This window comes from Panthera onca, chromosome B4, assembly GCF_046562875.1.
Source record: "Panthera onca isolate mPanOnc1 chromosome B4, mPanOnc1 haplotype 2, whole genome shotgun sequence".
In the NCBI taxonomy this organism is placed as follows: Eukaryota; Metazoa; Chordata; class Mammalia; order Carnivora; family Felidae; genus Panthera; species Panthera onca.
Genome location: NC_138345.1, coordinates 118,867,680 through 118,890,599, shown reverse-complemented (window position 1 = coordinate 118,890,599; position 22,920 = coordinate 118,867,680). Strand labels below are relative to the sequence as shown.

The following is a 22,920-nucleotide window of genomic DNA, read 5'->3' as shown; positions in this document are numbered from 1 at the left end:
ACATGAGCCTGGGACATCTTACTGTGCTAGAAAACAAGAAACTATCAAAGACAAACAGCGTCAATAAAAGGACACAGAAACCAACTCAGTAATTCCCACTGAATAAGGATGACACAATTTGAACATGGAAAAAGAATGATGAGTGTAACTGATTCATAAATGAAATATATGAAAACCATGCTAGTTAAGAAATATTTTATTGATCACCTCTCAAAGTGACTAGGGCACTTTAATTTGAAAGTTGGCAAAGTATGCTGGCTCTCTTGTGTGAATTTTATTTCAAGGTAACTATGCAGGTCATGAAAGAAGTTTTTTTTGTTTTTGTTTTTTAAGTTTATTTATTTTGAGAGACAGCTTGAGTGGGGGAGGGGCAGAGAAAGAGGGAGAGAGAGAATCCCAAGCAGGCTCTGCACTACCAGTACAGAGCCCAACACGGGGCTCGAATGTGGGGGGCCGGGCCCCGGTGCCAGGCTGAGTCAACAGGGAGCCGTTGCTCGACCCGGTCTCAGCCTGGCACCGGGGCCCGGCCCCCCACACTCGAACCCACAAAGAGGCTAGATCATGACCTGAGCTGAAACCAAGAGTCAAGATGCTTAACCGACTGAGCCACCCAGGAGCCCCATAAAAGTTCTTTATAAAAGAATTCCAGTTTATAGATGTAAAGGAATAAGAGAATAAGAAAAATCACTACCTTATAACCTCAAACAACATAGTGGTTCTAGGCAATAATCATAAATGGCTATCATAACCATTAAATGAAAGGGTGATATGGAACTTTAAAATGGATGGGTCATGCTTTCAACATCTGAACCTATTACTAATTTAGCACTGTTTTCCTTCTGAAATGATGCAGTATGACAGCCACACCATTTATGAAGTATTCTGGTCAAAGAAACTGAACCTGAATCTATCCAATCCTCTAGTTTGATGCTGTGCAATATGGTAACCACCAGCCACATGTGGCTATTTAAATTTCAGTTAAATAAAATTAAAATTTTAGTTTCTCAACTGCACAAGCCACATTCCAAGTATTCAATAGCCACATGTGGCCAATGGCTACCCCAACGGACAAGAGATATAAAAAACATTTCCATCATCACAGAAAGCCTAGTACACAGCTCTACCACAGGTCTAACTTCCAGTCTACAGGACATATAGGGTTACGGAACAGGAAATTAAAAGACAACTGAAGAAGCAATCTGCCAAACCCAGAATATGGGAAATTCTGGAGAACTGACTTGGTTTCTTCACCAAATTAATAGAGGGGAGTGGAGATAGCTACAGGCTTGTGAGATCAAAACAAAACAAAAATCACCAAATGGTATGTGTAGCTTACTTGGATCCTGATTTGAGTAATTTAATCATAAAAGAGGTATTTCTGAAACTGGAGAAATTTGAACAGATATGAAAAAATTAATGACTTTATTAGGTGTGATAGTATCAGTGTTACATATGTATATATGAAACAGCTATCTTTTCGAGATACATACTGAAAGTACTGACATTTTATTGTATGAAATTATGTTAGAGATTCACTTTAATATATTACAGTAAAAGCAAAATATAAAACCAAAAGGAATTTAAAAAGCTAGAGGGTACACGGGAAGATGAACAAAACTGGTAAAATGCTTAAAACAAGTGACACTCTCTGAGTACAGGGTCCTTAAACACTTCCCTCCAATTTTCTTGATGTTTTGAATTTTGTAGAAGGCCACTATCATCTCCTAAATTTACTCTGTATTTATCCTGTCCCTCAGTTTAGATTCTCCAACTCAATTAAACCATACTTAATACCATCCTCCAACCTGCCTTTTACCTAGTATCTGACCAGTCAAGCATTCTTGATGGCACTATACCATCCTGCCTTTACACTGAGAACCAAAATTCTCCATGCTGGTCTATTTCATTGTCCGTTACCAGATTCTTCCTAATTTCTCTTTTCGTGTTATTTCCTTATTCTTCAGCACGTCCCTGCTGCTAAATAAAAGGGCAATAATATGTTTATTGCAGTACTGGTTTTGTATTAAACAAAATCTTTCATTGAGTGCTCTATACATTCTCTGCAATCCCCAAGCTTATTTCTAACAAATAGTTCTGAAATTCAACTTATCAAGTACATCAAACCAAGACAGACCTAGCTTAAGCAATCAAGAACTTCCTCTGAGGATGTGTGACTTTAAAATGCCAAAGAGAAGATGGAAAAGTTAAATAACGAACTAGACAAATCTTCCAGCTAGACAAATTAAGGATAAGGAAAATGACTCTACGGATAGCTATCTTGTAAAGGTCAGCCAAATCAATGCAAGATTAGAGTCAATAATTTGTTCTCTTGTTAGTTCAGTTATACCTGTGCTTATTAGTTCTCTCTTTAGTTTCCTACATTTTCCTTTTGAAAAACTGTACCCTGCCTCACCTACAAATGAAAAAGAATTTTCACCTCAAATAAGGAAAGAAAAGTATGGTTTTAGGAACAGATTAGCTTCAGAGTTGAGGGAAAAGCCACAGAAGACCAGCAAAAGTAGAAGCAAAATTAGAAATCTAGACAAAGATACAATATAAAATCCATCCTTTCCTTTAAAAAAAAAAAAAAAAATGCTTAGGCATTTCCAACCTTTTAAAATATTTCCCTTGAAAGTATGACTGGCTTTGAATCACACTTAGCACAGAATCAAACACAAATGAGACATTTATTAAACACTTGGCTCTTGCAGTTAAGTACAGGCTACACTACTGACAAAAAACATGAAGTTTAGATTTCTAAGGCCATTTAATGAACAATGGAATGAACACCTCATTGAGGGCTGGAATTTGGGTGTCAACTATTAACCAAAGGCGAGGACATAAGCAAATTAGTGCTGTCAGATTATTTATACCTGAACACAGCGATCAGAAAACTAAAGATACCTGATTGTGTTCAACTCTTCTTTGCTTGAGTGTTACTGGAGTCTTTGCTCTGCCCTTTAGTGGTTCTCTCTTCTCAAGCTTGAGCTCTATTTTAGAGTCTGGAAATAACATCGGAGAAACATTACTCTCGGAACTACACAATAAACTACAATGTCATCCTCACTACTCTGGAACCTTCGTTTTAGACATTCTTATGTAAAACAAGTTTACCTACTGGTTATTACAATAGACTACAACTGTTCAACTGTAATTTCTGTCTTTAAAAAGTTTACTTCCCCATTCATATTTTATTCATATTTGTTTATCTCCCCCACTCCTTACGATTTATTCTCCTCTCCTTTTTCTGGATCTAGTAGCCTAAAACATAAAGTGAATTCAAACTGCCCATGGAGGCTTTTCACTCAAAACAGCTTGGATGTGGGAAAAGGACATTAAAACACAGTTGTTACCATTCTTTTGTCCATACGGTGCATAACTACTATATGAATAAAGGTTAGCTATTAAAATTTGAAATATGGAAGAACAAAAGCTATAGGGAATTTTAAGGCTGAAAATACCTGCATGGTATCAAGCCTCTAATAATAATAAATAGATGTGGTGACATTAATACTTTAGGGCAGTTTAAAAGTCCTCCCTTCTGATTTGATGTGATTATAAAAAACCTGGGTACAACTGAGGTTAGAAGAATCCCACTTACATAAAATAAAACTCACAGGTCATTTCTCCTCCTTCTCTCCATAATAAAAAACATTTCTTTGAAGAGAAGCTAGTGCATATATATTAGTTAGCATATCACCACGATGCCAACAACTCAAATATATCTTTTATAGTCTTCAATGTTCCATTCACCTAGCCTTCGTTTTTTTGTCACCATTTGAAGAGCTAGATTTTTTAAGTTTTATTTATTTAAATAATGTCTACACCCAACATGGGGCTTGAACTCATGACCCCAAGAGTCGCATGCTCTTCCAACTGAGCCAGCCAGGTGCCTCAGAAGAGCTAGACTTTTAAAGACTTGTAAAAATTTTAGTTAACTTCCACATTTTGTGGCCATTTATCAAAGTATAGCAAAATCAATGTCACTGTTACTACTAAAACTTCTATTACCAAAAATTTAAGTTAGATTATTTTCCTACCAGAAACAGAAATGGGAGTCAATTCTTAAACAAAAAGCTTAGTTTTGCATGAACCCAATGCACTGGTGCTAAAAAGTAGTCAGGATAGGTATGTTTTTGCTAATTATCTAGTCTGGTACTAATCAGTCCACAGTCTACTTGCAAGTCTCCCCAAAAATAAACAGTGATTTTTACCATCTTAGCTCAAATAGTTCAATCTTTACTTAGGATTAAGGTACCAACACTACCCCCCAACCCCAAACTTCTATTAAATGGACTTATTAATATATTTATGTTTAGGATAATCCTTAGCATTATAAACCTTATATTTTATTAACTCAGAATCTAAAAATTAGAAATCACAAAGTAACGAACCCAGTAGTAGTTGAGCAGAAATGGATAAAACAATGAAGGTATCTGGTCACAGAGTAATTCTTCTCACAAATTTAAATTCTAACAGCCAATAAAAACATAGTGTTTAACAGAAGAAAAACCACAAACCAATACTTAGAATATTTTCAACTATACCACTGGAATCTCAAGAGAGTTTCAATGAAGAAATGGAAAAGGGATGTTCATCCACAAATACCTAAATTGTTGCAACTCTGAGAATAAAACACACATACAACATGTTTCTGGAGACCACACAATACTGTTCAAATTACAACTTTATTGAATTTGCAGAAGCATTCTACAGTAATACATTTAAAAAAAATCACATTGCACTTAGTAGGTACATGTATACATGTACATTCCAGAAGACAAATAACAAACAAAATTACTCCCAAGAAGCTGCAAAGATGGACACGTATAATAAGAATATAGTAATGGCTAGGAGTACCAAAGGGACTATACTTTGCTGATACTTAATACTACTATTTTCAGTAAGAATACAAAGAAATTTATTATCAAATGCCTCTACAGTTAGACTCATCTTACAATCATAAAAATGAAAACAGAATATACTGCTTTATACAAACAAAGTATAATATGATTTCTTATAAAATTTTTTAAAAACTAGTAACAAATTTGCTTTCAAAATTTAGATTAAGTCTAATCATCCATGAACCACAACATAACTTGAAAGTGTTATTTTAAAAAAAAAGCGCCCTACTTTTCCAGTGTCTAGTTCATCTGACAAACTACAGTGATAGTGAGAATGTACTCTTTTAGAATTTTATTGTTTAGAGCAGTATTTTTAAAAAATGTTTAGTTTTGAAGGAGAGAGTAACAAAGCATGAATGGGGGAAGGGCAGAGAGAGGGAGACACAGAATCTGAGCGGGCCCCCAGGCTCTGTGCTGTTAGCACAGACCCTGATGCAGGGCTTGAACTCACAAACTGTGAAATCACGACCTGAGCCAAAGTTGGACACTTAACCAACTGAGCCACCCAGTCACCCTGTTTATAGCAGTATTTTGCAAAGCATGGTCCATGAACTGTTTACTACCAGTCCTTCATAGAAATGAGACACTTGCACTGGAATGTAAATTGGCACAGTTTCATCAATTAAATTTTGCCACAAAAATAAACCCTGTCATTGATCTAAAAAGCGTCTCTAGATCCAAATTCTGGTGCATACTTATCTTGTCTGTAGATCAGTGACTGTCTGCAGACTGGCACTTTGAATTGCACTGATCTAGAATATTATGAAGGAATACAGAAGTAAAAAAAACAAAAGTGAGAAATAAAAAAAAAATGTGGACAAGTTCCAGAAAGTGAAAAGATATTTAGTAATATTTAAATCTGTGAAGACTCCACTTATATTCTATTTAGTGGAATTTCCTTAGTTTTGGAGAATTGTAAAATCTTAAGTAAAACAGGAGAGAGTGAACTATACGAGGCAAAGATTCTTTAAATTGTTTATATCGGGCTTTTTCTATCACAGCAACTTAAAAAATAAAAAAGGCAGTACTCTGTAGGCAATTTTATACTGTAATTTGATAGGCAGAAGTTTGACTTTGAAAACAGCCCAATCTGGAGACCAAAAAGATCTTTAAAGAAAATCCTGGCAAAAAGCAATTAAAAGTACTTGAACTTCTTAGAAAAGCTGCTATGTTCCCCATATTAAAGATCAAATAAGGTGTCTTTATTCTTAACTTTATTAGTGTTTATTTCCACGCTTTTTAATTACTTTGTATACTTCTCCTCCAAATAATGTTCCACCTTTAAAAGGAGTAACAGCCAGCTTATTCTTAGAAGCTGGATTAATTTTACAGTCCTTCAGCCAGAGATATCGGCGACCTAAAGTGGCAGATCCCATGCTATGGGCAGCCATCTTTACTTCATCAAATGCAGCTTCACAAAGAAATGAGGCTGCATCATATGTTTTGCTCAGAATCCCAAGTGCCTGCTGCATATGACTAGGATCTGAACTAAGGATTTGTGCAGCCTGACTGATGTCTGCCTGCAGAGCCCGAACTACAAAGGCAGTATGGGTTGCAATCTGCAATGCTGATGCTGCAGCTTCATATGTTCTACAAAGTACTAAGTCCAACTGTTTATCACAAGACTCAGTAGAAGCTGCCTGAATACCTACGGGTGGAGCCGCTTCAGAAATAAGCCCCAGTATTTCATCATCTACTTTTGGAACTGATAATATCTGTGCTGCCTCTCTGGAGGAAATTGGATACTTGCATGCCAATGAAGGCAGTTGCCTGTCAATTTGCTGCCACTCCTCTTCAATTACTTTTAAAATAGATTCATGGAAGGGAAAAGATAGTTCTGGGGCATCTATTTTCTCATGTTGTGACTGCTTAGACATTTCTATGCCTAAAGTAGTGAGTGAGTGAGAGACAACAGTTTTGGCAAAAGAAGACATAACTTCAGATCCAGGTGTATTTTGAAATGCCACAAAGGAACCTGAATCCTTCTCCTCTACTGACTTTTCACTGAGTCTAGGGAATTTTCGTGGAGGAGACAGAGATTCGGTTTCTTGAAAATCAGATCGATCAATTCTCTTCCATCTGTTTTCTACATCCAGTGGGGGTGTAGAGTTTGAAGTCCCAGGCAAACTCCCTACCCCACCCTGGGCCAACAGAGAATTGACATAATCTCTGATTGCCTGAGCAAGTGGTGGAGAAATTACTTGTGAGCTCCCAGACTCTTCTAGTGCTTTCCTTTCACTGGAGAGAACTGACTGATCTGAAACATGGGACCTCTCAGTACACAATGGTTGAATTCCACTTTTCTCTCCACGGTAAATATTTTCTACTATATCTTTATAGCAAGTAGTGGTGGTTTCTTTAATCAGTGAAGGAGAAGCTGCAGCAGAGACCAACATGGCAGCGAGTTCATGCTGAAATGATGCCGAAGAACTTTTCTCTAAACATCTATCATGGCTAGACTTGGAGGAAGTAAACAAATTCCCTCCAGAGGCTAACTTCTGCAACTGTTCCCTGCCAGGCAAGGTTGTGGCAATAAGAGGTTCCCTAGGTGGGTCTCCCTTAGAAGTATGAACTTTCTTAGCTGCCTGTAGTTCAGTCCTGCCCAAAGGAGGACGGGTGGAGATTTCAGGAAAAGAAATACCCTGAAAAAATCCACCAGAGGGAGCAGTTGGAAGTTCAGAAAAAGGAACAAAATCCCTAGTGGACTTCACTTTCTTGTGTTCTTTCTTCTTTCCTGTAGAGGCAAAAGAGGCAGGAAGTTTAAGCATTACTTGTGTTTAAGCTGATTTATTTTTTTGCCTCTTTGCTAACATAGTGCTGTTGAAGGAAAAAACTATATTTCATATTCTGAACAACCAATCTGACACTCTGTGCCCTGGCAGGCAATGCTTATGGAGATATAAGCAATTTGGGTCAAATTAAATAATCATGAAATTGACGAACAAGTCATATGAATTAAAACTTTATAAATATCAAGTTGTTCTTATTATAGAAAGGTCATTGTTTCATGTACTAGTTAAAAAAAATACTTACTATGGTCAAATTTTCTTAAAATAGTCTACTAATAACATGTCAAAATGTTTGCTTTTCATAGTTGCCCTGAGATCACATTATCTAGCAAAAACTATAAATTTAAATGCCTACCAATAGAAAACAGAGATTGTATTGTAAATACTACCACTATATATTAATTGCAAGAAATAAAATGGACATATAAGTAATAAATTAGTAAGATGAGATCTCAATAGTATAACAGAATGGAGAAAAGCAAGTAATAAGATTTAGCATTATATTTATATACATTTTTAAAAGTTCAAAATAATATCATGTTATTAGATGCATATGAAAAAGTATTTAAAAATGGGTTGGAAAGATAAACACCAAATTAATGATAGCGGTTGCTTCTGTGTTGATAATACTTGGAAAGGGTAAGTGGGAAAACTTCACCGTTATTTTTAATACTTTATTCTTAGAAAAATGAAATAAGCAAAAAAATAATTTTATCTTCTTCATGGTTACTGTATCTTAGGAGTCTGAAAAAAATTACATATATTCGATTAATATCATTTAAAATGTTACCTTCTTCATTGTCACTGTATCTGTCAGAGTCATTACTTCCATTCTGTCTCATATTTTCTGCTGATGAAGAAATCGTTGGCAGAGGAGTTGACGATCTTGACTCTGTTCCCTGTTCCCTCAGTTTCAACAGTTTTTTCTCATATAGCTTTCTCGTTGTTCCTGTATGAAGGCAGAACTTGCTTTAATATCTGTATTTTCTTATTTAAGATCCTGCTCATCGTATTTACCAACATTAAAATGTTGCATTCATGCTTAACTTTTTTTTTTTTTTTTAACGTTTATTCACTTTTGAGAGACAGAGATAGAGTGAGTGGGGGAGGGGTAGAGAGGGAGGGAGACCCAAAATCCAAAGCAGGCTTCAGGCTCTGAGCTACCAGCAGAGCCTGACGTGGGGCTCAAACCCAGGGACCGTGAAATCACTACCCAAGCTGAAGTTGGACGCTCAACCGACTGAGCCACCCAGGCGCCCCAACACTTTACTTTTCTAAACTTAAGTGATTAAAAATACCATATAAAGGATTCTTTTCTAAAATAGGTGTTTTGCCGAGATTTTAATACATACATGATTATGTTTCTTTTAGTAGCATGGAATACACAGATTGATATAAATCTTTTTTTTTTTTTAAGTTTGAGAGTAAGCACACATGTGTGGGGGCGGGGGGGGAGAGAGAGAGAGAAAGAGAGAGGGAGGGAGAGAGGGAGGGAGAGAGGGAGGGAGGGAGAGAGGGAGGGGGGAGAGAGGGAGGGGGGGAGAGAGGGAGGGGGGGAGGGGGGGAGAGAGGGAGGGGGGGAGGGGGGGAGGGAGGGGAGAGCGAATCCCCAACAGACTCCACACTGTCATGGTAGAGCCTGTCAAACTCACAAACAGTAAGATCATGACCTGAGCCAAAATAAAGAGTCAGACACTTAACTGACTGAGCCACCAGGCATCCCTGGTATAATCTTATTATAGATCACCTACTAAAGAGCCATGTATGACTGAGTATTTTTGATTGAAAAGCTTTAGACTTTGTACATTTTTCAGTACTATGTAAATAGCATTTGCCTTATAGAAAAAAATCATTTTTATAAACAGACTGCATTCCTCTCAATACTATGATAAAAATCCCACAAATCTCAGAGATTAATATGCCTATAAAGAGCCATTCAGTTATGGGTAAAGAAAAGTCATCTACAGTTTTTTAGTCGAATATATTTTCATATAACATTGTGTAAATTTAAGGTGTTAAATCATATTTAGATATAAGTACTTTGTGATCAAATGACCTTTTATAGAATATGTGTGCCACAAAATAGAAATTGTATACCAATTAGGCAGCAAAGTAAAATTGATTACGAACACATTTTTAACACATTTCAACATGAATGACAATTTAAAGCCAAAAACAGCTTTTATTTTCTATTTTACACTAACTGTATGTCCCTCTGGTTTCTTTTTCTTTTTTAATGTTTATTTATTTTTGAGAGAGAGAAAGAGCGTGAGTGGGGGAGGGACAGAGAGAGAAGGTAACACAGAATCCGAAGAAGGCTCTAAAATCTGAGCTGTCAGCAGAGTCCGACACAAGGCTCGAACCCACGGACTATGAGATCATGACCCGAGCCAAAGCTGGACACTTAACTGAGCCACCCAGGCACCCCTCTGTGGTTTCTAGAAGATGAACAAAATGATGGGGTGCCTGAGTAGCTCAGTTGGTTGAGCCTCTGGCTCTGTTTCAGCTCAGGTCATGATCTCATGGTTCATGGGACTGAGCCCTGCATCGGGCTCCTCACTGGTATTGTGGAACCTGCTTGGAATTCCCTCTCTCCCACTCTGCCCCTCCCCCACGCATGTGCGCACACTCGTGCTCTCTCCCTCAAAACAAAGAAATAAACTTAAAAAAAAAAAAAAAAGATGATTACAATGATAATACACTTTTTTTTAAGAAACAACACAGATCTCAAAATGTTACATAAGTAGCTGTAAGATGAACAGCTAGGGAGGGGAAAGTGGAAAGATGTTGTCAAAGGGTACAAAATTTCTGCAAGATGACTAAGTTCTGCAAATCTAATGTACAGAATGGGCTATAGTTAAGAATACACCTGAAACTTGTGAAAAATGTAGACCTTAAGTGCTCTCACTACACATTCAGACACAAAATAAAACAGTGAGGTGATGGACGTTAATTGGCTTGATCATGTTGATTATTTCACAATATATACGTCTACAAAAACATCAAGTTAAACGCACACACCATATAATACAACTTTTGTCAAGTATACCTCAATAAAGCTGGGAAACAATGAACAGCTGGTATACCAATATATATAATACGTACATTGATACACAATACACATATTTGCAGCATCTCCCTTTTGGAATTTTAAATGAAAAAATTAAATATCAAATATCTGTTAGTAGTTATATTCACAGGCTTATTACCAGCTATGTGGAAGTACTATGTTTAAAACAAAAGAAAAACATTCTAAATTCTTGTTTGCAACTTTACCTATAGAACAAAAAAAAACAAATCTAGAGGCACCTGGGTGGCTCAGACTCTTGATTTCAGCTCAGGTCATGATCTCATGGGTTTGTGTGATAGAGGCCTGTGTTGGGCTCTACACTATCAGCATGGAGCCTGCTTGGGATTCTTTCCTCTCTCTCCTTCTGCCCCTCCCCTGCTTATACACATGCTCTCTCGCTTGCTCCAAAAAAAATTAAATTAAAAAAAAATTCAAATTTCCAGTGTTCAAAATTTTACATAACTTAGAAGACCAAAATAGACCTTTCTCATCTTGAGGTTACTGTCAAGACCCTCCAGAATTAAAGCAAAACCAGCCTTGCAAAATCACTGACAGTAACCAAATGATGGAAATCCAGTATATTATATTAAGTTCCAAGTTTTCTTTTAGTTTGTTCTTTAAGGGATCATTCTTGAATTCCAGTCAAAACAAGACTTTAAAAATGTTATTTAAAAAAAAATTTTTTTTAAGGTTTATTCATTTTTCAGAGACAGACTGTGAGAGGGGGAAGGGCAGAGAGAGAGGGGGAAGGGCAGAGAGAGCGGGAGACACAGAATTTGAAACAGGCTCCAGACTCTGAGCTATCAGCACAGAGCCCGACGTGGGGCCCAAACTCACCGACAGCGAGTTCATAACCTGAGCTGAAGTTGGACGTTTAACTGACTGAGCCACCCAGGCGCCCCTAAAAATGTTAATTTTAATGATAACTGAAAATGGGTACTATGCTAAGAATTGATGGAGTTTCTTTTTTTTTTTTTTAATGTTTATTTATTTTTGAGAGAGAGAGAGACGGTGGGAACTGGGGAGAGGCAAAGAGAGGGAGACACAGAATCCGAAGCAGGCTCCAGGCTCCGAGCTGTCAGCACAGAGCCCGATGTGGGGCTGGAACTCATGAACGGTGGTGAGACTGTGACCTAAGCTGAAGTCGGATGCCTAACCAAACTAAACCACCCAGGCATCCCTAACTTGAGTTCTATTAACAAATCCGTCACTAATTTATTAACTTGGATGAATGTGGCCAGCTGTGTCACTTCAAATTTTCCTCAATTGTCATGTAAGACTCCTATGTCTCACCAGGTAGCTGTGACATGAGCACAATATGAAATAATTTCAACAACAGAGGTAATCTTGGAGATTATCTAAGTTCATTTCTCTCATTTTATTTTCCTTATTTATAGTTAAAGAAATTGTGTCCTGGTCATATAAATGATTAATGACACACTGGTCCTTAGAACCTAAACTCTAACTGCTAGACAAGACAGGAAAACAATTTGGGGCACTTACAGAAAAGATAACTTGAAATCTTACCAACTTACCCACAATAGGACCAGGATTCACTCCATATTTCACAAGCTGATCCAAAAGATCTTCATTAGTGAGCTCTGTTACATCTAGATCATCTTTATCTTCTAGTCTGGGTTTATCAGTTTTCTTTGTGGCTTTCTGTAAACAAAGTCCGGTTATCATTTCCACATGAATTAAAGTGTTCACCTATTTTATAAGTCACACTGTATACAATATAAACATGCAAATTCACCCTCCAATTTATAGCTTTATTAGGCCTTAGCAATTTTATTAAGAGCAACTCATTATTTGAAGATATTTTTTAAGTTTAATTGTAACAACTCAAATTTTTAAACATTACTATTAAAAACAGTTTTGGCTTACCTATCTAAAGAGGAGGTGGCGTCATCAAAAATTCAAAAGTAAACAGCAAGGGTTTAAAGACTTTCACCCAGATAATCAGAGATACAATTTACTACTACTGACCACTTAAATAATCCTTAAAAATTTAAATTATTCTATAAGAGCTTACGACTTTACCATAAAGATATTTCTTAGTTATATTTAAAAATGATTTCCTTTAATTTAAACAAGCATATCAGAATCTATGAAACCCAGGTGAATATTCAGTACTTTAGTAGCCGGTGTCTGACCACGAAGGAAGTCAAACTTTTTGACTATCACCTCTTGGTACAGCTCTGTCAGCACATTTAGTTCTATATGACTGTTTCACTTAGAAAAGTTCAGAGAACATGGAACAAGCTTTGAGAGAAATTTCAAAGGAAGTTTTCAGCATAACTTAAGCAATGGCAGTATTTGCTGGAAAAATATAAACCTTCCAAGGTTAAACAAGAGAAGAAAGCAGAAGTGTGGGTGTCTTCTAGGGTTATGGCAAATAGCCCTACAAAATGCCTCAGTAACCCCAGAAAGCCTCAGAGAATTGAACAAGAAATAGCTGTTTGAATAATGGCTACAAGTATCAAAGTCAGTTTAGGCCCAAATTTCTATTTTGGGCAAATGAGTCAATACTGTGTCTTTCAACTGCCTGACTCAGGCAAAGTATGTGACTCTTGTTCACGGGGTTGTGAGTTCGAGCCCCACGGTGGGTATAGAGATTAATTAAAAGAAAAAATAATGCATTCTAGGGGTGCCTTGGTGGCTTTGTCAGTTAAGTGTCTGACTTCAGCTCAGGTTGTGATCTCACGGTCCATGAGTTTGAGCCCCACACCGGGCTCTGTGCTAACAGCCCAGAGCCTGAGCCTGCTTTGGGTTCTGTGTCTCCCTCTCTTTGTCCCTCCCCTGCTTGTGCTCTGTCTCTCTCTCTCTCAAAAACAAACATTAAAAAACTAAAAATAAATACTGCATTCTAGAAATATTTTATGCAAAATGGTGAAAACCATAGTTGTATGGACTGCTTACTTTCAATGATGCTGAGGGGGAGAAAGAAAAATCAGGCATGATTTGGCCATGTATTAGAATTTCTATTTTTGGGGTGCCTGGGTGGCTCAGTTGGTTGAGTGGCAGACTTTGGCTCAGGTCTTGATCTCATGGTTTTTGAGTTTGAGCCCCACATCAGGCTCTCTGCTGTCAAGACGGAGACTGCTTTGGATCTCCTCTCCCCCTCTCTCTACCCCTCCCCGCTTGTGCTCTGGCACTCTATCTCAAAAATAAACAAACATTAAAAAATAAAAGAATTTCTGAATGAAATCTTGCCATTTGTAACAACATGGATAGAACTAGGATATTATGTTAAGTGAAATAAGTCAGTCAGAGAAAAAGTATCCCATATTTTCAATCATATGTGGAATTTGAGAAACTTAACAGAAGACCATGAGGGAAGGGAAAGGGAAAAAATAATTTCAAACAGAGAGGGAGGCAAACCATAAGAAGACTGTTAAATACAGAGAACAGGGTTGATGGAGGAGAGGCAGGGGAGACAGGAAAATGGGTGATGGGTATTGAGGAGGGCACTTGTTGGGAGGAGCACTGGGTGTTGTAGTAAGTGATGAATCATGGGAATCTACTCCCGAAGTCAAGTGCACACTGTGTGTTACCTAACTTCACAATAAATTATATTTAAAAATAAATAAAAAAATAAAGTTATAGGATTTCCAAAAAGTAATTTTTTAGCAAAATTAAAATTTGAAATATTTTATATAAAGCAAGATTATGAGAAATTATTTTTTAAAGATAACTGCTAATAAGAATAATGATATCGATTCAAGAGAAATCTTTTAACTAAAAAATTGCTGTGAAACTGATGGTACTTTCAGAAAGCTTTAATACACATATTGTGCTAGTTTAGGATCAGGCTCAAATCTTTAAGCAACTTACACATTGATATCAAAAGTTGCCAAGAATCTAAGAGTTTATACAACATAGCCTTGCATTCTTTAAACACTTTTTAAAAATCAAATAGACCAAATCTTGTGTTAGTGACCTACTTGAATTTTCCAAAAAAGTGTGGACAGGTTGGGAAGAAAAACTTCCTTGTATAACATACTTTTAAATAAAAGAAAATCACCTCCCACTCTAAGAATGTTCAAATTCTACTATCAACAAAACATTCAAAAATTTTAATTCTTACAGAAGCCTGAGGTTTTCAAGAAATCTCTTTCTTTGGCACTCACCAGTCCCACCTATTTGGTTTTTTTTTTTTAATTTTTTTTTTTAACGTTTATTTATTTTTGAGACAAAGAGAGACAGAGCATGAACGGGGGAGGGGCAGAGAGAGAGGGAGACACAGAATCAGAAGCAGGCTCCAGGCTCTGAGCCATCAGCCCAGAGCCCGACTCGAACTCACACCGCGAGATCGTGACCTGAGGTGAAGTCGGATGCTCAACCGACTGAGGCACCCAGGCGCCCCAGTTCCACCTATTTGTAAACATACTTTATCTTCTCCAGAAAAACTCCTTGAGCAATAGTCCCTAAATCTGGCTTGTTATCAAAACCTCAAAACTTCTGGAAGTTACCCCTATTTTAAAAAGTCTTAATTAACCCCATTCTGAGATCTAATCTTGGGCCTGAGAATCTGTATTTTAATGTGTATCTCAGGTGTTCTGGATGCAGCATTTAAGAGGGTAGCAGAAAGAAGAGGCACTGTCATATTCATAATGTATCCCAAGCATCTAAAATTTAAAAAGAACTGACAAAGGAGTAGGTAGTTGATAGCTGTTTTCTTGAATGAATTAATGAGTGTCATCTGGGAAGGGAAAAATAGGTCATTCTTAAAAACCCATTTCTTATTAAGAAATAACAAAGACTTGGGGTGCTTGGGTGGCTCAGTCGGTTGGGCACCTGGGTGGCTCAGTTAAGTGTCCAACTTGGGCTCAGGTCATGATCTCACAATTTATGGGTTCGGGCCCCGTGTTGGGCTCTGCACTGACAGCTCAGAGCCTACAGCCTGCTTTGCATTCTGTGTCTCCCTCTCTGTCTCTCCCCTGCTTGTGCTCTCTCTCAAAAATAAATAAACATTAAAATTTTTTTTTAAAATAACAAGGGCTTATCAAATCAAGCAGAAAACCAACTCTTAATATTTTCTTAAAACATAATGAAAGATTACAGCTGTACAAAGAAATCTTGAGGCCAACAAACCAGCTTATGCTAAGTCAAGCAAAGCAGGAGTTCATAACAGGCTACCTGATTTTTATTTTTAATTTGTAGGGAGAAAAGTTCCAGAAATGTAATGCCATTTAGAAAAAAAAATTTTTTTTAAACATTTATTCATTTTTGAGAGACACAGTGCAAGCAGGGGAGGGCAGAGAGAGAGGGAGACACAGAATCCAAAGCAGGCTCCAGGCTCTGAGCTGTCAGCACAGAGCCAGATGTGGGGCTCGAACTCACAAACCATGAGACTATGAGAATTTTATTCCTTTAAGTAAAATCACATACTCTTAGTTTCATTCAGTTAAAAATACTAGGTACCTAGTATGTGCCAGGCACTGTTCTCCAGTTTCTTCCCAACTACCAGATGATCTCTAATGTCTTTTTCAACTTTAAAATCCAACAGTTCTTTGATATCACCTATGAGCTACTATTATTTTCATTTTTTTAAGTTTTAAGTAGGCTCTATGAGCAACGAAGGGCTTGAACACATGACCCTGAGATTAATAAGAGTTGCATGCCCTACTGACTGACCCAGCCCGGAGCCCCCAGCTACTCCTATTTTTAAATTTCTACCATTAGTAGCAAGATTAGTATAACAATAATTATTTTTATAAAATAGATTCTACTGAGCACTTAGTATGTACCAAATTGTGTTCTGAGTACCTTCCTTACATGTATTATAGAATCCTAAAGATCCTATGAAATAGATACTAACACCCCCATTTTACAAGAGAGGAAACTGAAGTTCAAAGATGCACAGCTAACTCTAGCAATATAGTAACATTTGAACAAAGTATGCATACATCACTTTCACAAAGTTACCTCATCCAATTCTGAAAAAAAAATATTATGGTAACATTGTATTGCTCTGGCGCTAAGTAAACACAAAAAATTTCAGAAATCACATGTTTTAATAGGGATCAACTGCTGAGCACTAGACACCTTAACAAATTATCTCTTGTAATCCTCAATTAAGTAGCTACTAGTAGTTACTAGATTATTCCTATTTTCCAGGTGAAAATTGATCTGATAGGCAATGTTCATCGTTCAAGAAGGTCCTCTGAATAAGTGTCAGAGCTGGAAATTTAATGTACTATGTAACTCTGATTCAGAAGTCCACACTTAACACCTTATTGTAGACTATGGTAGTCAATTTATGATTTAATTAACATACTTTTTACTGTTGTCCTCCATGTCTTTAAATATTTCTTAAGAATTCATGATCCACTTGATCAGACCATTCAAGAATGCTATGCTCCATTAGATTCTAAATAGCTACAACTGCTTTGCACCTTAGAACAAAAAGGCAGATTGCCAACTTTTTGAATGTTTATTTTTCTGTCTGCAATCCAGGTAATTTTAACACCTAAAAATGCTGGTGTCATCAAGATGCATAAAATAAAAAGTTTAACAGAAAACTAAAACCAAAAACCAAATTTTGAATATGCTAATATTTTTGTCATATCACACCAAATGAATCTAAGAAACCATGGCTATGGCTGAAATGGAAAGGGGTTCTCCTTTAATTAAAAATATTCTGGGGCCCCTGGGTGGCTCAGTCAGTCAGGCATCTGACTCTTGATTTTGGCTCAGGTCATGATCTCTCAGTTCGGTGAGTTTGAGCCCTGTGTTGAGTTCTGTGCTGACACTGCAGAACCTGTTTGGGATTCTCTCTCTCTGCCTCTCACTGTTCTTCCCCCACTTGTGTGTGCTCTCACAGTCGTGGGATGGAGAACCATGTAGGGCTCCACTCTGGGCATGGAGCCTGCCTGGAATTCTCTCTCCCTCTGCCTCTCTCCCCCACTAGCATTCTGTCTCTTAAAAGAAATGAACATTAAAAAACAAAACAAAACAAAAAAAAAAAAAAACAAAACCCAACTCCTCATAAACCCATGTTTAAATGGAAGGCAACTGCTATGTCTTTGGTCAAATCCACAGTAATGTTTGATTTATTTTTAAAATGTTAAAAGCTGGGCCACCTGGCTGGCTCAGCCAGTGGAGCACATGACTCAATCTCAGGGTCATGAGTTCAAGCCCCACATGGGGCGGGAGCCTACTTTAAAAAAAAAAAAAAAAGTTAAAAATTTACCACTTAGGGGCACCTGGGTGGCTCAATCGGTTAAGCATCCAACTCTTGGTTTCAGCTCAGGTTCTGATCTTGCAGTTCCTGGGTTCGAGCCTCGCACCAGGCTCTGCACTGACTAAGGAGTGGGCTTGGGATCCTCTTTCTGCTTCTCCCATTCTCTCTCTCAAAAACTAAATAAACTAAAAAAAATTTAGCACTTAAAAAATCTGCCTAATCTACAACTCTCCAACATAATTTGACTTTCTCCTAGGTTATAAATACTCTTTAAAAAATGTAACTATATTGTTACTACATATAAGGCTAAAATTGCCATGATATAAAATATTGTACATATAAGAGGAATGTGCCATGGAGAATAATTTCATCTATTATTATAGATACCCTAAGATTCTTTCCCTCTCAACTCAAGATATTTTTCCTATGCCTGGTAAAGTCTATCAGATTCCTAAGTTAAATTATAAGTCACTTTTACTTAATGTGCTTTAAAGCAGAAAATGATGCTACTGACCAAATAATCACTATTAACTTTTTCAATTTGTTCATGCCATTAAGCCTGGCCAAGGCTTGGGTATTTGAGCTTCAAATACCCAAGGCAGAGAAGACTATGGCTTCTATGCCTATGAAATAGTTTTCCTCTATACAGACTAAAACATTAAATGAAATATAAAGGGCTTAGCATGCCACTGGACATTGTAGATTCTATTAAAATGTTAATTCCTTTCACCCAGAATTTATTTGCATGGTGCTGATCAACTCTGGTAACATGAGAAATTTGTTAAGATAAAATGTGTAAATAACAAACATGACATGATCAATTAACATACCAAAAAAAAAAAAAAAAAAACCCAACAAATTTAAATAATTATATGGTTATGGTTGGCAGGGTCTGCAGAAATCAATCTCTGGTTGTTAGAGCACTTGGTAGGAACTCAAAAGTGTTGGATAACTGAAATTTTTACACCCCCAAGAAAACAGGGTAGATTGGGACATACTTTAAAAAAAATTTTTTTTAAGGATTATTTATTTTGGAGAGAGAAAGAGGCACAGTGCAAGCAGGGAGGGGCAGAGAGAGAGAGGGAGAGACAGAATCTGAAGCAGGCTCCAGGCTCTGAGCTGTCAGCACAGATCCCAATGTGGGGCTTGAACCCAGGAACCATGAGATCATGACTGAGCCACCCAGGCAGGACATGCTTTTTTAAAAAACTGGTGTTTTTTTAACGTGGTATTATATTAGTTGGGAAATATTCTCTAAACATCAAAACCAAGATGATGTATTCTCTAAACATCAAATATTCTCTAAACATCAAAACCAAGATGATGGTATTTTTTAACGTGGTATTATATTAGTTGGGAAATATTCTCTAAACATCAAAACCAAGATGATGTTTTCTGTTTAAAATGAATCCTAAAAATAAGAACAGGGGTGCCTGGGTGGCTCAGTCAGTTGGGCGTCCAACTTCGGATCGGGTCAGGATCTCAGTTTGTGGGTTCAGCCCCACATCGGGCTCTCTGTTGTCAGCACAGAGCCCGCTTGGAGCCTCTCTCTCCCTACCCCGCTCTCTTTTTCTCTCTCTAAAATAAACATTAAAAAAAAAATGAATAATCCTATCGTAAACACAACCAAGTACTTCCATGGCTCAAGAATACGTTTGCACAGAGACACTATAGAGTTCTACAGAAGACTTTTTTTTTTTTTTATACAGAAGACTTTTTTAAGTGTGCTGATTTAAATGGAAAAGATTGCACTTCCAACAAAATCTTGACTAAAGTCATTTGAATATCTTTTCCAGAGGGGTTGGAGAAAAACAAGACAATGGATATGCTTTACTTTGAAAGTAAATTTCTCTTTATTATGGAGAAGTAAGTTGGCTTTCTTCAAATCCACAAAAACAGACATCTGAAGCAGTAAGATGCAGTTGGTCTTTTATTTAATGAATAAATATTTGACACTACTACGTGCCAGGCACTGACTTAAGACATAAGATTTTCAATTTCTCTAGAGCCCAGGCTAAGATTTTCAGTTAAACCTACATCTATTACATCTTTCTCATTCCCACCTGGGCAGTCCAGAAAAACACATCAGAGTTTTAAAAACTAAAGTTAAACAACACAACTTCGAAAGAAGCAGTACTTTTAAGTTATCAAAACTCAACAACTCTAAACTCCACAATGTCTTACAAAGTTACATCCAATCACTAGTTTCAACTACACTCTCATCATGATTTGAAATGTGAGAAGTAGGCAGTTCACACAAAGCAGCATATAAAAACTCACAGAAAAGCAATTCTGAAACAAAACATGAGTCTGCCAGAACCAATCTGAGATTTACCTAGATTTAGATATTCCAAATTGCAGTTACTGACATATCAGAATGCCAAGAAATAAGTATCTCCGGGTTCTGAAATCTCTCCTTTTCTCATGCAAAATTTACCAAAAAGGGAAAAAAATACAAAATCCAAGCCCTTAGAAACTAGAATTTCCAAACATCTGAGTGTTTATAACTGCTTAAAGATGTTAAGTGTTCATTTCAATTTAGAGTAACACTGCCCCGCCAAAAGACGGCCTGTTGCTGGACAAACAGTAACAAACAAGAAAAACAAAAACCGTTCAAAAAGCCCTCCATATGCAAAACCATAAAAAGGCGGGAATTTCATTATTTCAAATTTTGGTTAGAAATGAATATGTCACAAATTGCCCTCCAGGGAGCGCTCTGGGCCTCGGTTACCAGTCATTTCAGTTAATAAAGCGGGAAAACGTTCGAACGTAACCTACAGCAGTTTCAGGCCGACCCTCAAGGGCTTTCGAATCCGGCACAGAAGTCGCCGTCGAAATACCACTCTTGGCGGTCAAGGAACACCGAGGTACCCACGCGCACCAATCACCCCCGTCACAGAAGAGCAAACGCCAACTTCACACCTTCCAGACACACACCCGCGAGCCCCGCGACCCCAACTTCGCGACTCTCCCCTCCAGCGACCTCCCCTTCCAGAGCCTGCAAGCCCGCGGCGAAGGAGGCAAAGGAGCCGAACCCTGCGTCCGCAGACCCAAAGGCCAGCCTCCGGGTTGGGCGCGGGGGCAGCCCCGCCGCCAAGGAGGCCCGAGGGGGCGCCAAGGAGGGAGGGCGGCGAGCGCGCGCGGGCGGCGGAGGTGGGGGGAGGAGGGCGACAACCGCCAATCGCCCGCCTTTGTGGCCCCGGCCGGGCGTCCTTACCCTGCCGACGGCGGCCCGGCTGCGGCCTGCGACCGCGGCTCCGGAGCCGAGGACTGGGGTGGGCTCGCGCTCCTCGTCGCTGGAGAAGTCCGGAGGCCCTTTGCTGTTGGCGCCCGCGGCGAGCGGCGGCCGGTTGCGCGCCGTGAGGTGCTGCAGGTAGAGCTGCACGTATACGTCTTTGCGCTGCTCCCCGACCGGGAGCGTCACATTGTTGGCGACCAACTCACTCTTCAACTTCTCTTTCGTCAGGACCGAGGGGTCCTCCAGGAACTCCGGCATCTCCGCGACGAATCCCTTTCCCCGCAGCCTTCACACCCGCCGCTCACGCCGGCGCGCTCGCTCCTTGCCCGGGGGCGGGGGGGACCGCGCTGTCGCCTCTGAGCCTCACGGCTCCCGCCCGGGAGGAGCGCCGCAGAGCAAAGCAAAAACTCCCACACACAAAGCAAAGCAAAAGCCGGACACAAAAGCCCACCGAGCCCAAGTGCGGACCAAGTGCGGCTAAGATAAGAGCCCCCACTAACCCCAGCCCACACACTACACAAGCGAGGAGAGAGCAGCTTGTTTCGCCCACGCCCCAAGAACGCGCGCCGCCATTGGCCCGCGGTGGGAGGAAGCCGAGCGGTGATTGGTGGGAGCCCTCGCGCGGGTTCCATTAGCCACGGCACGGTGCGAGAGGTGGTAGAAACGCAGTTTAAAAGCCGCTCGGGCGGGAGCCTTGGAGGCTTGGCCCGTTTCTGTTTCCCTTTTCTCCACCCTTCCCCTAAGACGCTGATAAGGGACAAGTAGTACTCTTCTGTGTGCGGTTTCCTTCCCCCGCCCTGCTTGAGAAGAACCTTTCCTCTCCAGGGTCGCTCGCCTTCGAAGGGGCCGAGTTTCACGCCAGCTGCGAGGACCAGGGGCTGGGCCTTTCTCAATCGTAGGACACTGATTTACAGAAGAATGACCGCAGCCTTTCCTTCCCCATACACTCGCCCTGAAGGGAAAGAAAAGGAGCGATGCGTGCTCTTCGGCACTCCTCCTTGATCTGTTTTACCTGTGGGGATCAAAGGGGAGAGCAAGCAGTTAAATCCCTCTCTCTGCTTGCGCAGGCTTCTTTTGTTCCTGAAATCCAGGAAAAGCAAAAGCTAGGCTCCTGGGCACTTTAAAATGCCCCCGAATTTGTGACAAAATTGTATCGTCAAATATTCTATTTGCTTCTTAGCCTACAGGTTGGGACGTTTATAAATTATTTAATTTTGAACAGATGGGGCACAACTGCATTTTTGTTGAGAGCATCTCTGGATTAGATCCTTATACCCATAAGTATCTTACCATAACTTAAACCTAATGTTAAATAATACAGCAAGACGAAGCGAAACATCTAGGAATACTTTAATGGGCAACTTAAGATAACGGAGATGGTGCATACCTAGATTTTAATCACAGAGGACCCTGGTGAGCTATAATCAGGACGGGAATCCTAATCAAACCCATATTACTGATCCATATAAAAAGTCTCAGAAATTTCATGAAGTTAAAATGTCTTCCTGAAAGCAAATGCCACTGATGACAAATACTTGTGTTTCTTACGAATATAGATGTTCCAAGATGCTTTCTTCCAAGAAAGAAACTGACCTGAATCATTTCCCTAGAATTCTGACCTCCAGACTGCTTTATAAGCTGCTTAAAAAATTTTTTTAAATGTTTATCTGATTTCTGCATGGTTGTTTAAATTTGGGTAAGTTTTTAAAAAATGCCTTCACTAAAAATGT

At 38.8% G+C, this 22,920-nt stretch overlaps 1 protein-coding gene across 5 annotated transcripts in view; it reads right to left on the bottom strand.

The window, feature by feature from the left end:
• TMPO (thymopoietin) overlaps positions 1–21,835 on the bottom strand; it is a 31,045-nt gene extending 9,210 nt beyond the window's left edge. For 2 of the 5 annotated variants that reach the window (XM_078449570.2, XM_078449571.2), the window contains exons 1-4: positions 21,170–21,733; positions 12,299–12,425; positions 8,484–8,642; positions 2,905–3,002 (exon numbers count right to left, since the gene is read on the bottom strand). In XM_078449570.2, coding sequence (XP_078305696.1) covers positions 2,905–3,002; positions 8,484–8,642; positions 12,299–12,425; positions 21,170–21,448 — 663 coding nt within the window. In that variant the 5' untranslated portion in view covers positions 21,449–21,733. Of the gene's footprint in view, positions 1–2,904; positions 3,003–5,662; positions 7,639–8,483; positions 8,643–12,298; positions 12,426–21,169 lie in introns of those variants that run through there. The other 3 variants (XM_078449572.2, XM_078449573.2, XM_078449569.2) reach the window with 2 other exon arrangements.
• Between the last annotated feature and the right edge of the window lie 1,085 nt (positions 21,836–22,920).